The sequence below is a fragment of the Chenopodium album genome, chromosome 16, assembly GCF_948465745.1.
Source record: "Chenopodium album chromosome 16, dcCheAlbu1.1, whole genome shotgun sequence".
In the NCBI taxonomy this organism is placed as follows: Eukaryota; Viridiplantae; Streptophyta; class Magnoliopsida; order Caryophyllales; family Amaranthaceae; genus Chenopodium; species Chenopodium album.
The window spans coordinates 33,718,351-33,734,850 of record NC_137849.1 but is presented as its reverse complement, the minus strand read 5'-3'; the positions used below and the strand labels follow the sequence as shown (position 1 = coordinate 33,734,850).

General features: G+C 34.7%; 1 protein-coding gene across 1 annotated transcript; it reads left to right on the top strand.

Moving 5' to 3' along the window:
• The first annotated feature begins 8,214 nt into the window (after positions 1–8,214).
• Positions 8,215–13,701, top strand: LOC145586394 (uncharacterized). The gene is made up of 3 exons (XM_081643228.1): positions 8,215–8,555; positions 10,201–10,281; positions 12,894–13,701. Exons 1-3 carry the CDS (start codon positions 8,397–8,399, stop codon positions 13,290–13,292), a joined length of 639 nt encoding a protein of 212 aa, XP_081499354.1. The 5' UTR covers positions 8,215–8,396; the 3' UTR covers positions 13,293–13,701.
• Positions 13,702–16,500: the final 2,799 nt, after the last annotated feature.

Below are 16,500 nucleotides of genomic sequence, written 5' to 3'. Positions count from 1 at the left end.
CAAAATACAATAGGAAGTACAAAACATTAAATGATGTCTTTGAGTAAAACAAAGATAGATTAATATTTAATGATGCCATGTCATCAATCCTTTGCAAAAAAAAAAAAAAAAAAAAAAAAAAGGACCAATAACATGCTCTTATTAGAAAATTAAGAACCAATCATATTCATCTAAATTTAGGAGTGAGAATAGGAAAGTAAGAATGAGAAAATAAGAGTGAGCATTAATTACATAACAGAAAAAGAGGGATAATTTGGGATATTTGGAAAAAAATACTTACTAAAAAGGAAAGGAGGAATGTAATTTTGGAATACCCAAAAAGAAAAGCAGGAATGTAAAAAAGGGACGGAGGGAGTACGTACCAGTAATCATCAATAATAACTTAATACTAAAAGCGAAACCACTGATGACACATGTCATCCACTGGTTGAAAATTTTCCCTCCACTTTTTTTTTTTGGTTGTCTATCGTTTATATGAAAAGTATTTATAGCCTATAATATTCACCTTCCACAATTGTATTTTTTCTGTACACACTCAAATGAAATATTTTTTTACTTATTTATTTTTCCTTAGGTAATTTGGTTATCAATCAATCAATAACTTAATACTAAAAGCAAAACCACTAATGACACATGTCATCCACTGGTTGAAAATTTTTCCTCCACTTTTTTTTTTGGTTGTCTATCGTTTGTATGAAAAGTATTTATAGCCTATAATATTCATCTTCCACAATTGTATTTTTTCTATACACACTCAAATGAAATATTTTTTACTTATTTATTTTTCCTTAGGTAATTTGGTTATCAATCAATAACACATGTCATCCACTGGTTGAAAATTTTCCCTCCACTTTTTTTTTTTTTTTTTGGTTGTCTATCGTTTATATGAAAAGTATTTATAGTCTATAATATTCACCTTCCACAATTGTATTTTTTCTATACACACTCAAATAAAATATTTTTTTACTTATTTATTTTTCCTTAGGTAATTTGGTTATAAAAATGAACAAATAAGTAGTATATTAAGATACTATAAATTTTAAAGTATATAATTGTTAAATTTTGTGTTATTGTTATCAATCAATAACTTAATACTAAATTTTCCCTCTACTTTTTTTTTTTTTTTTTGGTTGTCTATCATTTATATGAAAAATATTTATAGCCTATAATATTCACCTTCCACAATTGTATTTTTTCTGTACATACTCAAATGAAATATTTTTTTACTTATTTATTTTTCCTTAGGTAATTTGGTTATAAAAATAAGTAGTATATTAAGATATTAGTATATTAAGATATTATAAATTTTTTTAAAGTATATAATTGTTAATTTTGGGTTAATGTTATACTTTACTATACAAGTATAATTTAGTATTTTTTTTCCCCTTTCACAAAAAAAAAAAGTATAATTTAATAAAAATCGTGCATTACATGGGACTTTAGCTAGTTATTAATAGAGGAAAACAAAGAGTGAGAGTGAGGTTGAGAGGAACCATTCGCAGTAGGAATTGGGAGGAGAGTCAGCAACCTTAAAGATCGGGAGACGCTTCGGCTACTTGAATTATTGAGATTGAAAAAGGTACAACGGGTTCGATGAAGGCAACAGCGAATTCATTGCAGTGTGAATATTCTGATCTTGTGACATATTTATAAGTTGCCATTTTATTCTAATGATATGATTGATGAGTTGCTAGTTGCTACATCTCAACTGCCGTTACAATAAGCATTAACTTTACCGACAAAAGAACAGTCTGCCTATCTTACTGTAAATAAATGGATTCAAACAAAATATCCTAAATCATACTTCCTCCGTCCCCTTTTATTTGTCACTTTTGTCATTTTGAATGGAAAAAGTTAACAAGAATAATCACAACTTTTCCTCATCCGTCCAAAATAATCTCAACTTTGGATTAATTTTTAATAATCCGAACTTTGATATGAATTTGCTTAAAATGGTCTTAATAAGTGACCGGTAACCTACTGGATAAGTAATTTTTTTTAAAAAAAAATTTACACGTGTGACTACGTGATTGGCCAAAAATAGGATTTAATTTTAATTTTATTTAAAAAACAAGATTTGTTACTAATTAATATTCAAGAAAATTAACACTTCCAAAAAAAAATTAACACTTTCGTAACTTTACTCAAAAAAAAAAAAAAATACTCCTTCCGTCCCTAAAAGAACGACCCTTTTGGCTTAATTTTAGTCCCAAAATGTTCATCCCATTTGCATTAAAATACCATCCATTTTGCAATAATATTTGTGCAAAATTAGCTTTTCCATATAAATTTTGCCTTTTCCATGTAGTTTTATTACTTTATCTCTCAACTTTTTCACAAATCTCATGTAAATTTACCTTTTCAATATACTTTTATTAGCTTCCCAATACACTTTGTATCTCCCACTTAAGTTTCTTAATACCCATGAAAAATGCCCAAAAGGGTCGTTCTTTTAGGGACGGTGGGAGTAATTAATTAACTAATTTAAAACTAAATAATAATAATAATAACAATAATAATAATAATAATGATAATAATAATAATAATAATAATTTGCAACTTGTGAGCGAAACTTTGACTGAGGATTCTCCTACTTTGTCGGTGGTTGAGGATGAGAACCTTGATTTGGAAGAGTGTAATATCAAACAATGTCGTAGGAAGATTTGTGATGGCCATTATACTGCTGTAGTTCGGGTTCTTTCTTCTTCAGGCGTTACTCCTTACGATGAGGCCACTCTTGCGAATTTTCAATTAAAACACCCTTCTTCTCCAGCTCCATCCTTGCCTGATATATCTGTTGATCACCTTCATCCCGTTGCTACTTCTGCTGTTGTTTTGGATCGGATCAAGAGTTTTCCTCGTGGCACATCATGTGGTAGGGACGGTTTACGTGCTCAACACCTTATTGATTGTTTGAGTGGTGTTATTTTGGCTGTCTCAAATGACTTAGTTGACTCTATTTTCAGGGTGGTTAATCTCTTTTTAGCTAGAAGATGTCCTATGGAGCTTGGAGAGTATGTTGCTAGTGCTCCTCTCACACCATCTGTCAAGCCTGGTGATAGTATTTGTCCTATAGCTGTGGGTACTGTTTGGCGGCGTCTAGTATCAAAGGTGGGTGATGTTATGGTTGACCAATCTTTGGGAGGTTACTTTGATGGTCTTCAATTTGGCGTTGGGGTTTCTTCAGGTGGTGAGGTAATTCTTCATGCTATGAATCGGTTGATTGAGGATCGTGGTTCTGATGTTAGTCTTTCCATGTTGTTGGTGGATTTTCAAAATGCCTTCAATCTAGTTGATTATGCGGTCATGTTACGTGAAGTTCGACGTCGTTGTCTAGGTATTTCATGGTGGGTGGAATTCTGCTATTCTAATCCAACCAGATTGTATTATGGGGACTACACCTTATCGTCGTCGTCTCGGGGGTGCTACAAGGTGATCCCCTTGGTCCTCTACTTTTTGCTTTGGTTTTACAATCCCTGGTGTGTAAAATCAGAGATACTTTTGAGGTATATGTCTTCAGGCGTGGTTTTTGGATGACAGTACTATTATTGGTGACACTTTGGTAGTAGGGAATGATTTGCAGTTGATTATGGAGGAAGGGCCTCTTTTTAGGTTACATCTCAACGTGGAAAAACTGAAGTTTTCTGGCCTTCAGGAGACTATCGAAGCAGGCTTGTGGGTGTCTTTCCGCCTAATATTGCTCGACCTTTGCATGGTGTTAAGTTTCTTGGTGGTCCCGCTAGTTCTGATCTCGGTTTTGGAGGTGAGCTCAGAGGGTGACCAAGACCATTACGCTTATGAACAGGGTTGCTAAGCTCGATGATCCTCAGTGCAAGCTGTTATTGCTTAGGGCATGTACCAGAGTTTCTAAAATCTACTTTGCTTTGTGTACTTGTCCTCCTAGTACTTTTGAGGTGGCTCAGCGCACATCCTACGAGGCTTTTCGATCTTCCTTCGAGCGTATCGTTACTGCTTCGGGGCCTGGGTTTGGCGATTGGCAGTGGCGGGTTGCCACCATACCATTTGTGTTTGGCTGGCTTGGTGTGTATTTCGCAAGTGATGTTTGTCATTATGATTTTCTTGCTTCTCGGTTACAATATGTTGGATTACAGACAAAGCTTCTAAGGCTGGCTAGCATTGTTGGTCTTGGTCGAGCCTTTGAGGATGTGTTGAGCCTTTTTAATAGAACAGTGGAGTCTGACATTTTGAGTAATCCTAGTGAGGTTGCTGCCCCTAAACTCATGAAGAAATTGGCAGATATATATTTCACAAAGGTTACCGCTTCTACATAATCCACCTTTTCTTTATCTCCTCGACAATCAGCATTGTGGAAATCGCTGCAGGGAGATCACACCTCTGCTTGGCTTCGGGCTGTTCCTATTTCGAGATTGGGTCAAACGATGAACACAAAGATTTACCGATGTATGTTGCTTACCGATTGGGTGTTCCATTGTTCTCTATTTCGACGTCGTGCTCTGCTTGTTCAAGGGCTTTTACTGGGATATTTTCTGTGATCATGCGGTGTCGTTTGCTGGTATGGTGGGTATTAAGCATCGACATAATGTGGTTCGGGATACCCTTGTTGATGTTTGCTATCGATCTAGGATTTCTGCTAGAAAAGAGGTTGACATTGGGTTGTCTAGGGGGAACGACAGGGCTCTTAGACCTACAGATGTGTTACTTTATTCCTAAGATCATGGTCGTGATGTTTGTGTTGACTTGACATGGTCTTCTCCTTTGACCCAGTTTGGGCTATCTGACTTTGTTCCTGAATGGGTTATGGCTGATGCGGCTCGGCATAAGCGGGTTAAGTACAAATCCAGCTGTCGGGCAATTGGATATGTTTTCCTTCCTTTCTCTTTCTCCTTAATTGGAAATAAAAGAAGGAGGCGGTTGCGTTGCTGAAGCGGATCTTGAAGTTCTCGGAGACTCAAGACATAGGGGCTCATGATGCTGCTCATATGTTCACTAGGGTAGGATTTGCTGTATCCAGAGGAGTGGGGGCGCCACTACTAGAAAACAGCTCATTTCCTACGGAAAAATTTCGTCGAAAACCCCCCGAAATCCATTAGAAAACCCGTTTTCGACAGAATTTCAGTCGGAACCGATTGTCGGAAAAGCTTTTGTATGAAAAACGTCTTCTTCTGACGGAAATTCCGTTGGAAACACGTTTCCGACGGAATTCTTTCGTCGGAAGAGGTTTTCTGGCACCAGAAAAGTCTGTCGGAATGTTCCGACGAACACAAATCCGTCGGAAAATACTTTAATGAACTTTTTAAAAAAATACGTCGCACCACCACCGGCATGGCGTATTACCACCAACAACCCCTAACTAACCCTAACCCCAACATCAGACCACCACCGCCACTACCAACCACATCAGACCACCACCACTCCACCACCGCCACTACCACCCATATCAGACCAGCACAAAACCAGCGCCACCCACCGCCACCACCACCGAACCCTAAACCAGTCCCACCTAACCCAAACCCTGACTGAACACTAACCAAAACCCCACCAAACCTATACCTAGATCCACCCACCTAAAACACCCAAACCCTAACCCAAACCCTAATCGAACCCTAACCAAACCCACCTTCTTTAACCAAATTAACCTACCCCACCCTAACCCTTAGCCCTGGCGGCACCTAAGACCACCGCCACCACAATTCAACCACAATTTCATCGTAAAATTAAAAAAAAATCTCAAAAACCAAAAATAAGTAAGAAAAAAAGTACATACCTTGAATTTCACCAACAAAACCCCGAAATCGGCTCGAATTTGGGTTTTAAAGGTCAAATTCGACCATGAAAACTCTAGATCTAGAGTTTTCATGGTCGAATTTGACATGAAAAACCATTAATTTCTAGAAATCGACTTGAACACCACTATACACACCAACCGACGTCTTGAACACCACCAACCATACTCGTCGGCGTCGTGAACACCACCAACCAAGAACAAAAGAGAGAAAGAGAAGAGGAAAGAGAAGAGGAGAGAGAGAAAGGAGATGAGGCGCAACAGGCTGACAAGGAGAAGAGGAAGGAGAGAGAAGGAGAAGGAGGAGAAAAGGAGAGGAGGAAAGAGAATGGGAACGTAATTTAGGACTTTGGGGTTTCTTTAAAGAGTTTTTTCTTTAAAAAAATTATATTCCGACGGATTAAAATTCCGTCGGAATTGGTACTTTAAGACGGAAAAATCCGTTGGAAATTTCAAATTTTCCAACGGATTTATATTCCGTCGGAAATTTTCGAGGATTTCCGACGGAATAATGTGTTCATCGGAACCAGTCCGTCGCTATTTTCTTGTTTTCTAGTAGTGGGGGGTGCGGCCCAAATTGTATCTCAACTTCCCACTAATTTTTTGTAGGGTGTATGACTTTGTCTGTTTTTGATATATAATAATAATAATAATAATAATAATAATAATAATAATAATAATAATAATAATAATAATAATAATAATAATAGAGAAGGATGTTGTTGCGTTGCTGAAGAGAGTTCAGACATTCACTAGGACTCAGGATATTGGTGCTCGTGCAGCTGCTCACATCTTCAATAGGACCGAATTCGCTATACCTAGAGGGGTGGGGGCCCAGATTATATCTCGGCTCTCCACTAATTTCTTGTAAATTGATTAATTTTGTAAGTTTTTGTTATTTATAATAATAATAATAGTAGTAGTAATAATAATAATAATAATAATAATAATAATAACCATTCATCCTCACCAACGATCCAGCCACCTCCACCACCCTACCTCCCCTCAGCCACCAACACCAATTAGCCACCTCCCAAGCCCAACATCTACCCTTACCACAACCAAAGTCACCTGTGTGCGTTGCAAAAGCCCAAGAACAAGTTATAATAATATTAGCGATCTCCTCGGATCGAGAAACATTGACGTGGACAAGGCGGCTACAACAAACTCAACAGCGCAGTCAAATTAACCCACCAAGCACAGATCAAGCTGCCATGCCATGGATGAAGCCAACGTTGGGCGGCGCGTGTGAGGAAAGCGTGGGAGTGAAGAAGAACAGTCTTAATGGTGGGCGACACGGTTTTAAAGGGTTTCATGGAGGAGGAAGGTTGGTGGTTAAGAGAGATGGGGGCGACGCGGTGCCAGCTTGTGGGGAGGTAATCTGTGCGGGGCCGGAGTTGGGGTGCAGGGATTCTAGGCGGAGTAGGCGGTGGAAGGGGTGGTCAAGGCTGGTGGGGTAATTTTTTTAAGACAAATTTTTTTTAGTAGTTTTTAATTAGTAATTTTTTAAAAATGAACTTTTTATAATTTTTTATTTTTATTTTTTTCACCAACCAGGTATCGACACGTGTCATCTAACTTACTATAATAAGTTAAATGACCGGTTGGAACCATTTTAAGCAAATTCATATCAAAGTTTGGATTATTAAAAAGTAATCCAAAGTTGGGATTATTTTGGGTAAATGAGATAAAGTTGAGATTATTCTTGTCAATTTTTCTTTTTGAATGCCCCTAAATATTTGTCATATTTTCATAATTATTTAGATACATAAAAAGATTTTTATACCCTCATTTTTTTTTGTCCAAGTCTTGTCCCTATTTTACCCTAACATTTGCTATAAAAATTGTGCTAACTTTTGACTAATTTAATGTTTTACACTCTTGAATTTCACAATTTATATTGCAAATGTACTTTAATTACTTTTTTTTAATTAAAAATGACTTTTTCCTATGCACTTTTATTACTTTATTGGTTGAAAATTTCACTTTCTCATATAATTTCATTACTTCATATTTTTCACCTTAATTCCCTTAATTTTCCTTCGAAGTGACAAACAAAAGGGGACGAAGGGAGTATATATTTCGACATACACAGTAATACACCATTCAATATAATTTTTTTTTTCTCCTGAATAGGAAAAGATATTTTCAACAAATATTCAAATACAATTTTATTTTCTCATGTATTATTAGTAATTTATTTTTGATTACTTCCAAAATTAAATTTCCAAAAAAGCAAAAAGTATCTACACGACTACAGCCCTCTCATAGGTTTTCTATCTTTCTTCCCCTTTCCTCTTTTCTCTCATATATATTATATACATCCAAACACTTTACCTTTACCTCTTCCAATCACATCTCCCCGACCTTGAACCTAAATCCAATAAAAATAAAAATAATTATAATTATAATTATAATTATAAGTACAATACAATTATAATTCTAATTAAATTATAATTATAGTTATTTTTCATCCCTTATATATATACTCTCACACACACCCTTATATAATTTTCCTTCTTATTTTTTCATAATTTGCCGACGCCGCAAAACTAATTATATAAAACTCCGGCCACCGTGCACCGACCGTGCGATTGTTAATATATAGAAATCGGCCGTGCGAGAAAAAACGATGGCGAAAAAGAGGAAGTCGATAGCAACAAGCCTTGATGAGGTGGATCGAACCATGTATACATCGTTTTGTAGTGCGGCTAATTCTCTTTCACAGCTTTATACCCAAGCCATGAACCATCAGAAACTCTCCTTTCAAGCCGGTGAACGTCATGGACTTGTATGAATATCTCTCTTAATTTTTTGAATTGGGTTTTTTGTATTTTGGTTGAATTGATTAGGGTTTTTTCTTTATTTAATTTGATTGATTAATTAATTATTTTGTTGGATTTGAGGGTTTTCTGATTTTGGTTTTTTTAATTTGTAATGTTTTATGGATTTAATTTGTCGGTATGATTTTTTTAATTAATATTTAAATTTGTGAATTTTAATGATGAGTTTTTTTTTTTTTTTTTTTTTTTTTTTTTTTTTTTTTTTTGTGGGTTTTTTAATTTTTAGTTTGAGTGTGTGAAAATGGTGTTTTTTCAATTTGTTAAAATGCCTTTATTTTTTTAAATTTGTTTTTTAAATTTCAAATATAAGATTCTTGTTTGGAATGTAGTATTTGTTTCATCCAAATTTTGCCTTTAAAAATTTACTTTCTTGTTGTACTTTCTGAGGGCTGTAATTTGGTTTAGGATTGTAATCTGATTGTTTCATGAACTTTAGTATTGGAGAAATGTATTGAATTGTATATACTGGGATAGGTTTTGTTGTCTATGTTTTGAAGGTGGTGAACAACTTTTTGGGATATTGTTTACTTGAGGTTGGAGCAAAGAATATCTTCTTGTTGAGGTTATATGGTTAATTGTTAGTGATGGCGTATAGGCGTCATGTGTCGTAATGGATGATGGTGAATGATTATGTGCTACGGTGGGCATTCGGTTTATGGAAACATGTTATTTGAGGATTTTGTTGAGGAGAGTAAATTGAGGGCATTGTTGATTGGCAATTTCAATGTTGGAAAATTGGAAGTTGTCGATGATTTATTCATATTTTCATTTGTTTTAAGGAAAGTTTAGCAACACTTTTCAACTTATTTGGGGAATTTGTCTGCTTCAATTATTAGGATGGAACCGTAAAGTTGTCGTTTTTTGTTCTAGGTCACGAGGTAATTCACAGCATTAAATGATGCATGAACGTGATTTGAGAGGATGCTATGTACTATGTAGTCAGTTATGATGAGAGCTTGATGACTTTGGGCTTCAAAAAGGCAATTGTGTTATTTTGTGAAACAATAGTAGTTTTAGTACTTTGATCTATTGGTCAGTAATTGTTTAAAATGAACCGTATGATAGTGGGGTACAGTCGCTGTTTTCATGTTCAGATAGCAATTATGTGTATCTGCAAGTGCATTAATCGTCTATTGACGTATGAACACTCATTTGCACTAGAAGCCCCTTCATTTCTGTCAATTTTGGTAAAAAAAAATTTGTGTACACCAGGTTTACATCGAACACTTTTGTGCAACTTTTAAGTTTTAACCAACTTTAGGGGTAAAACCTAACCTGATGATTTGAAATGATTTTAATGTCAATAGGCCATGGGATAAGTTCTATACAAATAATAAGTTTACATTCACGCACTGGGATTTGTTTTTTACTCTTTTAAAGAGAGCAAGTTTATCGATAAACACTAGGTTACATATATTTTATATTGGGGTAACTTTTAGTCATTTTATAGTAACTTTACAAGTTGGTAAGATATTATTTCCTAGTGCATATATAGTAATTCTTATGTGATTTACTTTGTTGGTTTGTTGATATTCTTTTCTTTACAAGTCTACATAAGATACAATCATCATAGTATTGCTTTCACTTCTTTAGGAAAAGCTTTACCAGTGGATTTTGAGACAGCAAGAGGCGGGAGGGAGAGCAGGAACAGTTGACATTCTAACTTACATCCAGGTTTATATATGAATCTATTTTTCTTTTTCACTCTATTTGGCTTTCCATAATCTCTTTATCTTTGTTTTGTAATGGAAGAGACCATCATTGTTAGTAGAAATATAGACACTTTGAAATTGCCTGAGTTTTCTTCTATAACTCTATAAAGTCTGTCAGAGAAGCATTACTTTGTCGCTCTCACTGTGCAACTGTGCAAGCTTTCTTGAATGGCTGCAACCTGCAGTGATCTTTGAAATTTATGCTAGCTTTTCATGCTTATTTCCCCATGATCCATTAATTTTAAAATGTTTGTTAGACTTTTTGTTGCTTTGCCACTTTGAGTTTCTGAAGTTTCATATATGATTGCAGGCTGCAATATCTTGTCATACATAATAATTATATTGTTTGCTAAGGGTGTCTTGCCATGACAAACTCAAATGTTACAGGGTTTTTTATTTTTTCTAAAAAGTGGTAAAGCCTTTATGAGAGTTTATGTTAGAACAACATAATTTTTGTGCTTGATAATATTTTACTGCTTACCTATTAAAAGTCATGGTTGATTTAGATATATAAGTATCAGGTTTTTGGATTGGATCATGTAGATCTAAACGGCACTAGTTGAGATTTATTGTCTTGGGGTTTGTGAGTGTTGATGGGAATAGTAAAACCTTAGTCTCAAAGTGATTTGGGGTTGGCTAACATGAATCATCATAAGGAACCGCCCGAAAAGGAAAAGGGGCATAGCAAGATACTCGATTGAATAAAAAAATAAATAACAAAAAAAAAAAGGTGTGTAAAGAAAGAAACAAAAAGAGCATCCAAATAGTACTTAAGAGAGTTTAAAAGAGAGGTAAGGGGATAAAAAGGAGAGGAAAGACGTGTAAATATAAATAAATAAATAAATAATTAAAGGTTTGAAAAAGCTTTAGCAAAGGGAATAACTAAAATAACTTTTCAAGTCTCCTTACCGAAGCCTTACTTGGTCGCCTTTTTACATGGCCAAATTTCCTTAGGTGATTCTCCCTCATTTTGTATCAATAGATGTAACCCTTATGTTCTTCTTAATTATCTTATTTTGTGACTGATCCTTTCCTGTATAGCCACAAATCCATTGCAACATATGCATCTGCGTCACATTCAGCTTATGTGCGTGACAATGCTTCATAACCCAACATTCTGTACCATATAACAATGCAGGCCTAATTGCCTTTCGGTAGAATTTATCCTAGAAGACATAAAACTCTGTCACACACTTCCACCTCAACCAACCTTTTTTAATCCTATGAGATACACCTCAGCAGAGAGAATGTAGGAGATGATTCCCATAACAGTGCGGTAGGGTAGTCAACCAAGAGGTATAATGTCTTGTGAAGAGAGAAGAGAGTGATTGGTTGTTTGGATGACAATCAATGCTCACTTTACCCAAATAGTTGTGCTTATCTTGCTGGGATTTTGGAATGAGAAGCATAAATTGTTTCGTTCTATTGCATTGTTTTAGTATCTGTTTCTAGTTTTATTTTATTTTATTTGTGCGTCTGTGTGTCACTTTAACTTTTCGTTGTGATAGGTGAAATCGATTGTATTGGCATTTTTTTGCTTGATCAAATGTGGAAGTAATATTTGAGGAAGCGTATGCATGCAGTTTATGATCTGATGATTCTAATTAACTGTGGGATAAATAACTTAATTGGCTTCCTCATGGGCTACAATGTTGTGTTGTTTTGTAGGGTTTTTTTTTTTTTTGTTTTTGTTTTTTTTTATTTTATTATTTTTTTTTTTAAAAAAAATTTATATGCTTTCTCTGTTAGATCATATTGTCCACTTAATGTATTATTTCTTGTGAAGTTTCAATAAAATTATTCCTTCTAAAAAAGTATGATGTTTATAGAATGTGTGGCCAAACTGTTGCAGTGTAGGGTTTTTTCTTTTTTAATTTTTATGTTATTAGCCGACAGATGATGCAAAACTGAAAAGTTTGTATGACCGTAAAGTTTGTAGGATTTCCTGTACGCCATTTGTTACTGGTGATATTAGTTAGAAAGTTATATTGTGGGCTTGTGGCTATGATATAATACCAATTCCTGTCACACTATCTTCTAACTGTATCCGTTCAGGAAAAAAAAAAAAAAAAAAAAAAAAAAAAACTCTTCTTTCTGTAAAGTTGAATTTCTAATCCTTGTCTCACGCTCTCAGCTTGACTGCTTTGAATAGCAACGGTACTGCCAAATGCTGTGTTGGCCTGCTGGGACTTCTTGTGCTTCTTACTTTTCTTTTTCTTTTGTCTTTCTTGATGTGTTTACCTGTCTTCATGCATTTTATAAATATTTGCTGCTGCTTTATGTTAAACATATGGATTAGGGTGTGTACAGTTGTTATTAATGGCTTAAATTTACAATGATCATAGATTATGCTTAGTTTTGTGTGAATATGCTGTTTTCTAACTTGGCATGCAGTTTCTTTGGTAAACTGATGTCTATCACAGTTGCTCTAGTGTAAATGTTATTCCCTCTATCCCACAACAATGAAGAGAAGAAAGAAAAAGAATTGTGTTTCAGGAATTTGATTATTTTTAAATTTTAAATTGTATGCTATCATGACTTTCTTATTACTTAATAGTCACTGATATCATGTAGAACGAGCTTGATTATTGTGGAGATGAACCGTCTATGTCCCCTCGAGCTCCAGTCCCGCATCACAATTCCCAAGCTCCGGCAAATTTTGCAAATACAGGATTCCTTGTTTCTGGGCCATCAGCTCAAACACCAACTGCTCAGTCAACTAGATCTGAGCAATTTGATAATCAGACTAAGAATTCAGTCTTCTCCAATGCTTTGGCAAGTCCTGTCCGCAGGACTCTACAGCACTATCATCTTGCCCAAGGAGGATATTGCCCCAGTGGTGGACCCCCATCTGGTAATGGTGCAAGAAGTAATGAAAACAATTATGCAAATAACCAGGTCAGGGATTCAAATTCAAATGATTCGTCAATGGACATGCATCAAGATAGCCCAGGTCCAGAATCTAACTACTGATTGTTCTTTATCTGTCCCATAAGATGCTTGCCATGGCTGAATATTCTATTCCTTGTGGGATAGTTTGGGTTTGTTGTTTGTTGTTCCGATGCAACATAGTTTCCCTGGTGAAGAGAGCAACAGATTAGGTGAATATGGTTTCGGGACAAAAAATAAACATTTGTGCTATTCACTGGCTTGAGGTGTGTGAATAGGATGGAAAGGTTGTGTGTTTGTATGTCGCATGACTGAGGTTGTCAGTGCAGTCCAATGAATTTAGTGTTTTGTCTATGAAATGGAGGTGTTAAAGTAGTATACAGTTTTTTTTTGTTTTTTTCCTTTTTTTGCTCAAGTAGTTTATTGATGTCGAATTGTCTAATTTGGTAATGTTTACTGTTGATTAATCAAGGGTGAATGTATTTACTGCTCTCTTTTAGTTTGTTTATCTGTACATCATTCATGTTAACTAGGGGGTATAGTGTGTGTTTTTTACTGCAGAGCCACATTCATAATTCTGAGTGGCTTTTTTGCTTTTGGATTTTCACAATATTCTAATGAAGTTTTACTTATATTGGTTTCACTTGAGCTCATAATGTTATTTATATTTATGATCAGTTTTGTCAATCTTGCTGTTTTCTATTAAATTTAGTTCAATTTTTCAGCTTATCATTAGGGAAAATTTGCAAATTGCAGCACTTTAAAGTTAGTATTTTGCAAATTGCAGCCATTTAAAAAAAATTGTAAATTGCAATCCAAAAGTTCTTATAAATTTTAAATTACAGTCCGATTTAACTTTTTCATCGATATGTGTTGAAAAATATTTGGTTGAGGTTTTAGGGGCCATTTTAGTCCTTAAGGTTCTGAATTAAACTCGGAATTAGCCAAAAAATAACGTGACACAATTCACACAAACACCCCCCACACTCCACACCACACACTCACATACACAATTTGGTCAAGACTGGGGAAATTAAGTTCATACTCGAGTTGAAAAAAAACCTTTAGAATTGCACTTTTCATGGACTGGAATGGACTTATTTGGTTCATTCTAATTCAAATCAAGTTTGGTTTTCTATCCATGTTTATTTTTGTACATCTGTAGCAACACCTTTACCTTATTCTCATTACATCAATTCGTGTTTCTTAATTTCTCACCCATCCAAAAAAGTTTCAATTTATTTTAAAAAAAAAAATTCCAAACTCAAGAACTATTAACACACAAAGTGCCCAAAGATGCCAAATACCTCAAATTATACTCCTTTTGCAATAAGTTTCTTGCATTTTGTCCATATTAGTAGGGGACTTACACAGTAAATTTTATTAATGGATCAACTCCGATCCGTTAATTGAATTGAAATTTTTATGAAAAGTGATATCCCTAACTTAATTAGGGACTTGACTAGAATCAATAAATAAACCATAACTATAATATCATAACATTCAGGATGTATATGTTGTAATACGCACCGTATTGCGTAATATGAACGGATTAAGAATACCGCCAAACATCACCGTTTAGCTTCCCATGCAAAAGTAAATATCACCGCTCAGAACCTCATGCTCGATTAGACATTTCACTGCGTGTTTAACATATCGAGTAAACACTGTTCATGCAAGGGTACTATAAATCCCCGCATAATCTGAAGGAAATACAACACAACAATTATCGGAGTATCTAAAAGCTTTCTTTTGATCTCTTTGAAATCCTTTGTTGTAAAACACGTTATCAGCACCAATTTGCTCAAATTACTCAAAAGGTAGTTTTGCTTTTTCAAATTTTGAATTTAACTATCAAATCATTCAAAAATGGAACACCAATATAATGGCGTCAATACATTTTTGAATAATATATCACTTTCACATATATATTTCGTAGTAGAGCGTAATGCCATACCTTGTGGTACAATACAACCAGCCCGAGGAAATACAAATCAAGCCCGAAACACTAATGCCGCCGAAGCCGTCGAAATTCCACAAGTTGTCCCTAACCTCAATGAAAATCCCCCAATACCACCAACTGACACCGAACCCCCTCCTCCAAATACAAATAAGAGAGGAAGAGATGAAACAGATACCGCCACAACCGCTACTACTCGTAGTAAACGTCGCCAAGGCGACCAATAGGCCACTTTAAGCAAATTAGCCACCTTTATGGAGGGCAAGATTTGCATTTTAAGCCGCCTATATGGACGGGCCAAACTCTCAAAATGCCGCCTTGATGGTCGGCTTATGTTTCATTTTGAGAACAAGGCCACCTAAAATGGTAGGCAATTTATGGCCGGAATTACGAAGACAAAACTTCCGTTTATTACATGAATCTTGCCTATTATTTTATGAAGCAAATTTATTTTTTTGACTACAAGCAATTTTCTTCTCCTAATTATTTTTGTATGAATATTTCTTTAAAAAAGGAAGGAAGAGAGTAAGAATGAATATGAATAAAGAGAAAGGATAAGAATGCATGAAGAGAGGAAATAAAACTGTTACAAATATATGTACTTTTCAACTGCATGTGTCCCCTAATCGGATATATATTACACATAAAAGTTTGTCTGGCAGTACATGCATTAATACAAATGTCTTGGAAGCATGTATGCATGTGCATGCATTTCTTGGAAGAGTTGCATTGTTTTTCTTTGTTGTTGTAATGTACATGCAATTATATTAGCATACAACCTACTTTGTTTTATTAGCATACAACAATTATTTAATGTCCATTGTGTTGGAACTCCCAACGGTACAATTTAAAACTTTGTTTTAAAATTCTTTAATATAGCAAATCTGATAATTTTATACTACCTACTTTGTTTTACACTAGGTAGTATAAGATTCTTTAATTATCAATTTATACTACCTAGTGTATAACTCCCAACGGTACAATTTTATACTACCTACTTTGTTTTACACTAGGTAGTATAAAATTCTTTAATTATCAATTTGATAATTAAAGTTTTAGTAATAACAATTAAAGTTGATAATTAAAGTTTTAGTAATAACAATTAAAATAAATTAAAAATATGCAGCCTTTATTAATTTTGCGGGGTTTATGCTTTTACCAAGTTTCGAACCCCCAACCTCTTATTTGTAAGTTGGGTACTCGGACCACCACGGCTCGCATTCCATAGTGATATTTTCTAATCTTTAAAACCTTATATGTACAAAAAAAAAAAATATTTAACTTCCCTTGTTTTTTTTACTAATTTCTAAAAAATTTTTCGTGTAATCAGAA

Coding starts and splice junctions, on each gene's coding strand:
- LOC145586394 (XM_081643228.1), top strand. CDS start 8,397: ATGGCGAAAAAGAGGAAGTCGATAGCAACAAGCCTTGATGAGGTGGAT. Junction 8,556..10,200: donor CCGGTGAACGTCATGGACTT/GTATGAATATCT, acceptor TCACTTCTTTAG/GAAAAGCTTTACCAGTGGAT. Junction 10,282..12,893: donor ACATTCTAACTTACATCCAG/GTTTATATATGA, acceptor GATATCATGTAG/AACGAGCTTGATTATTGTGG.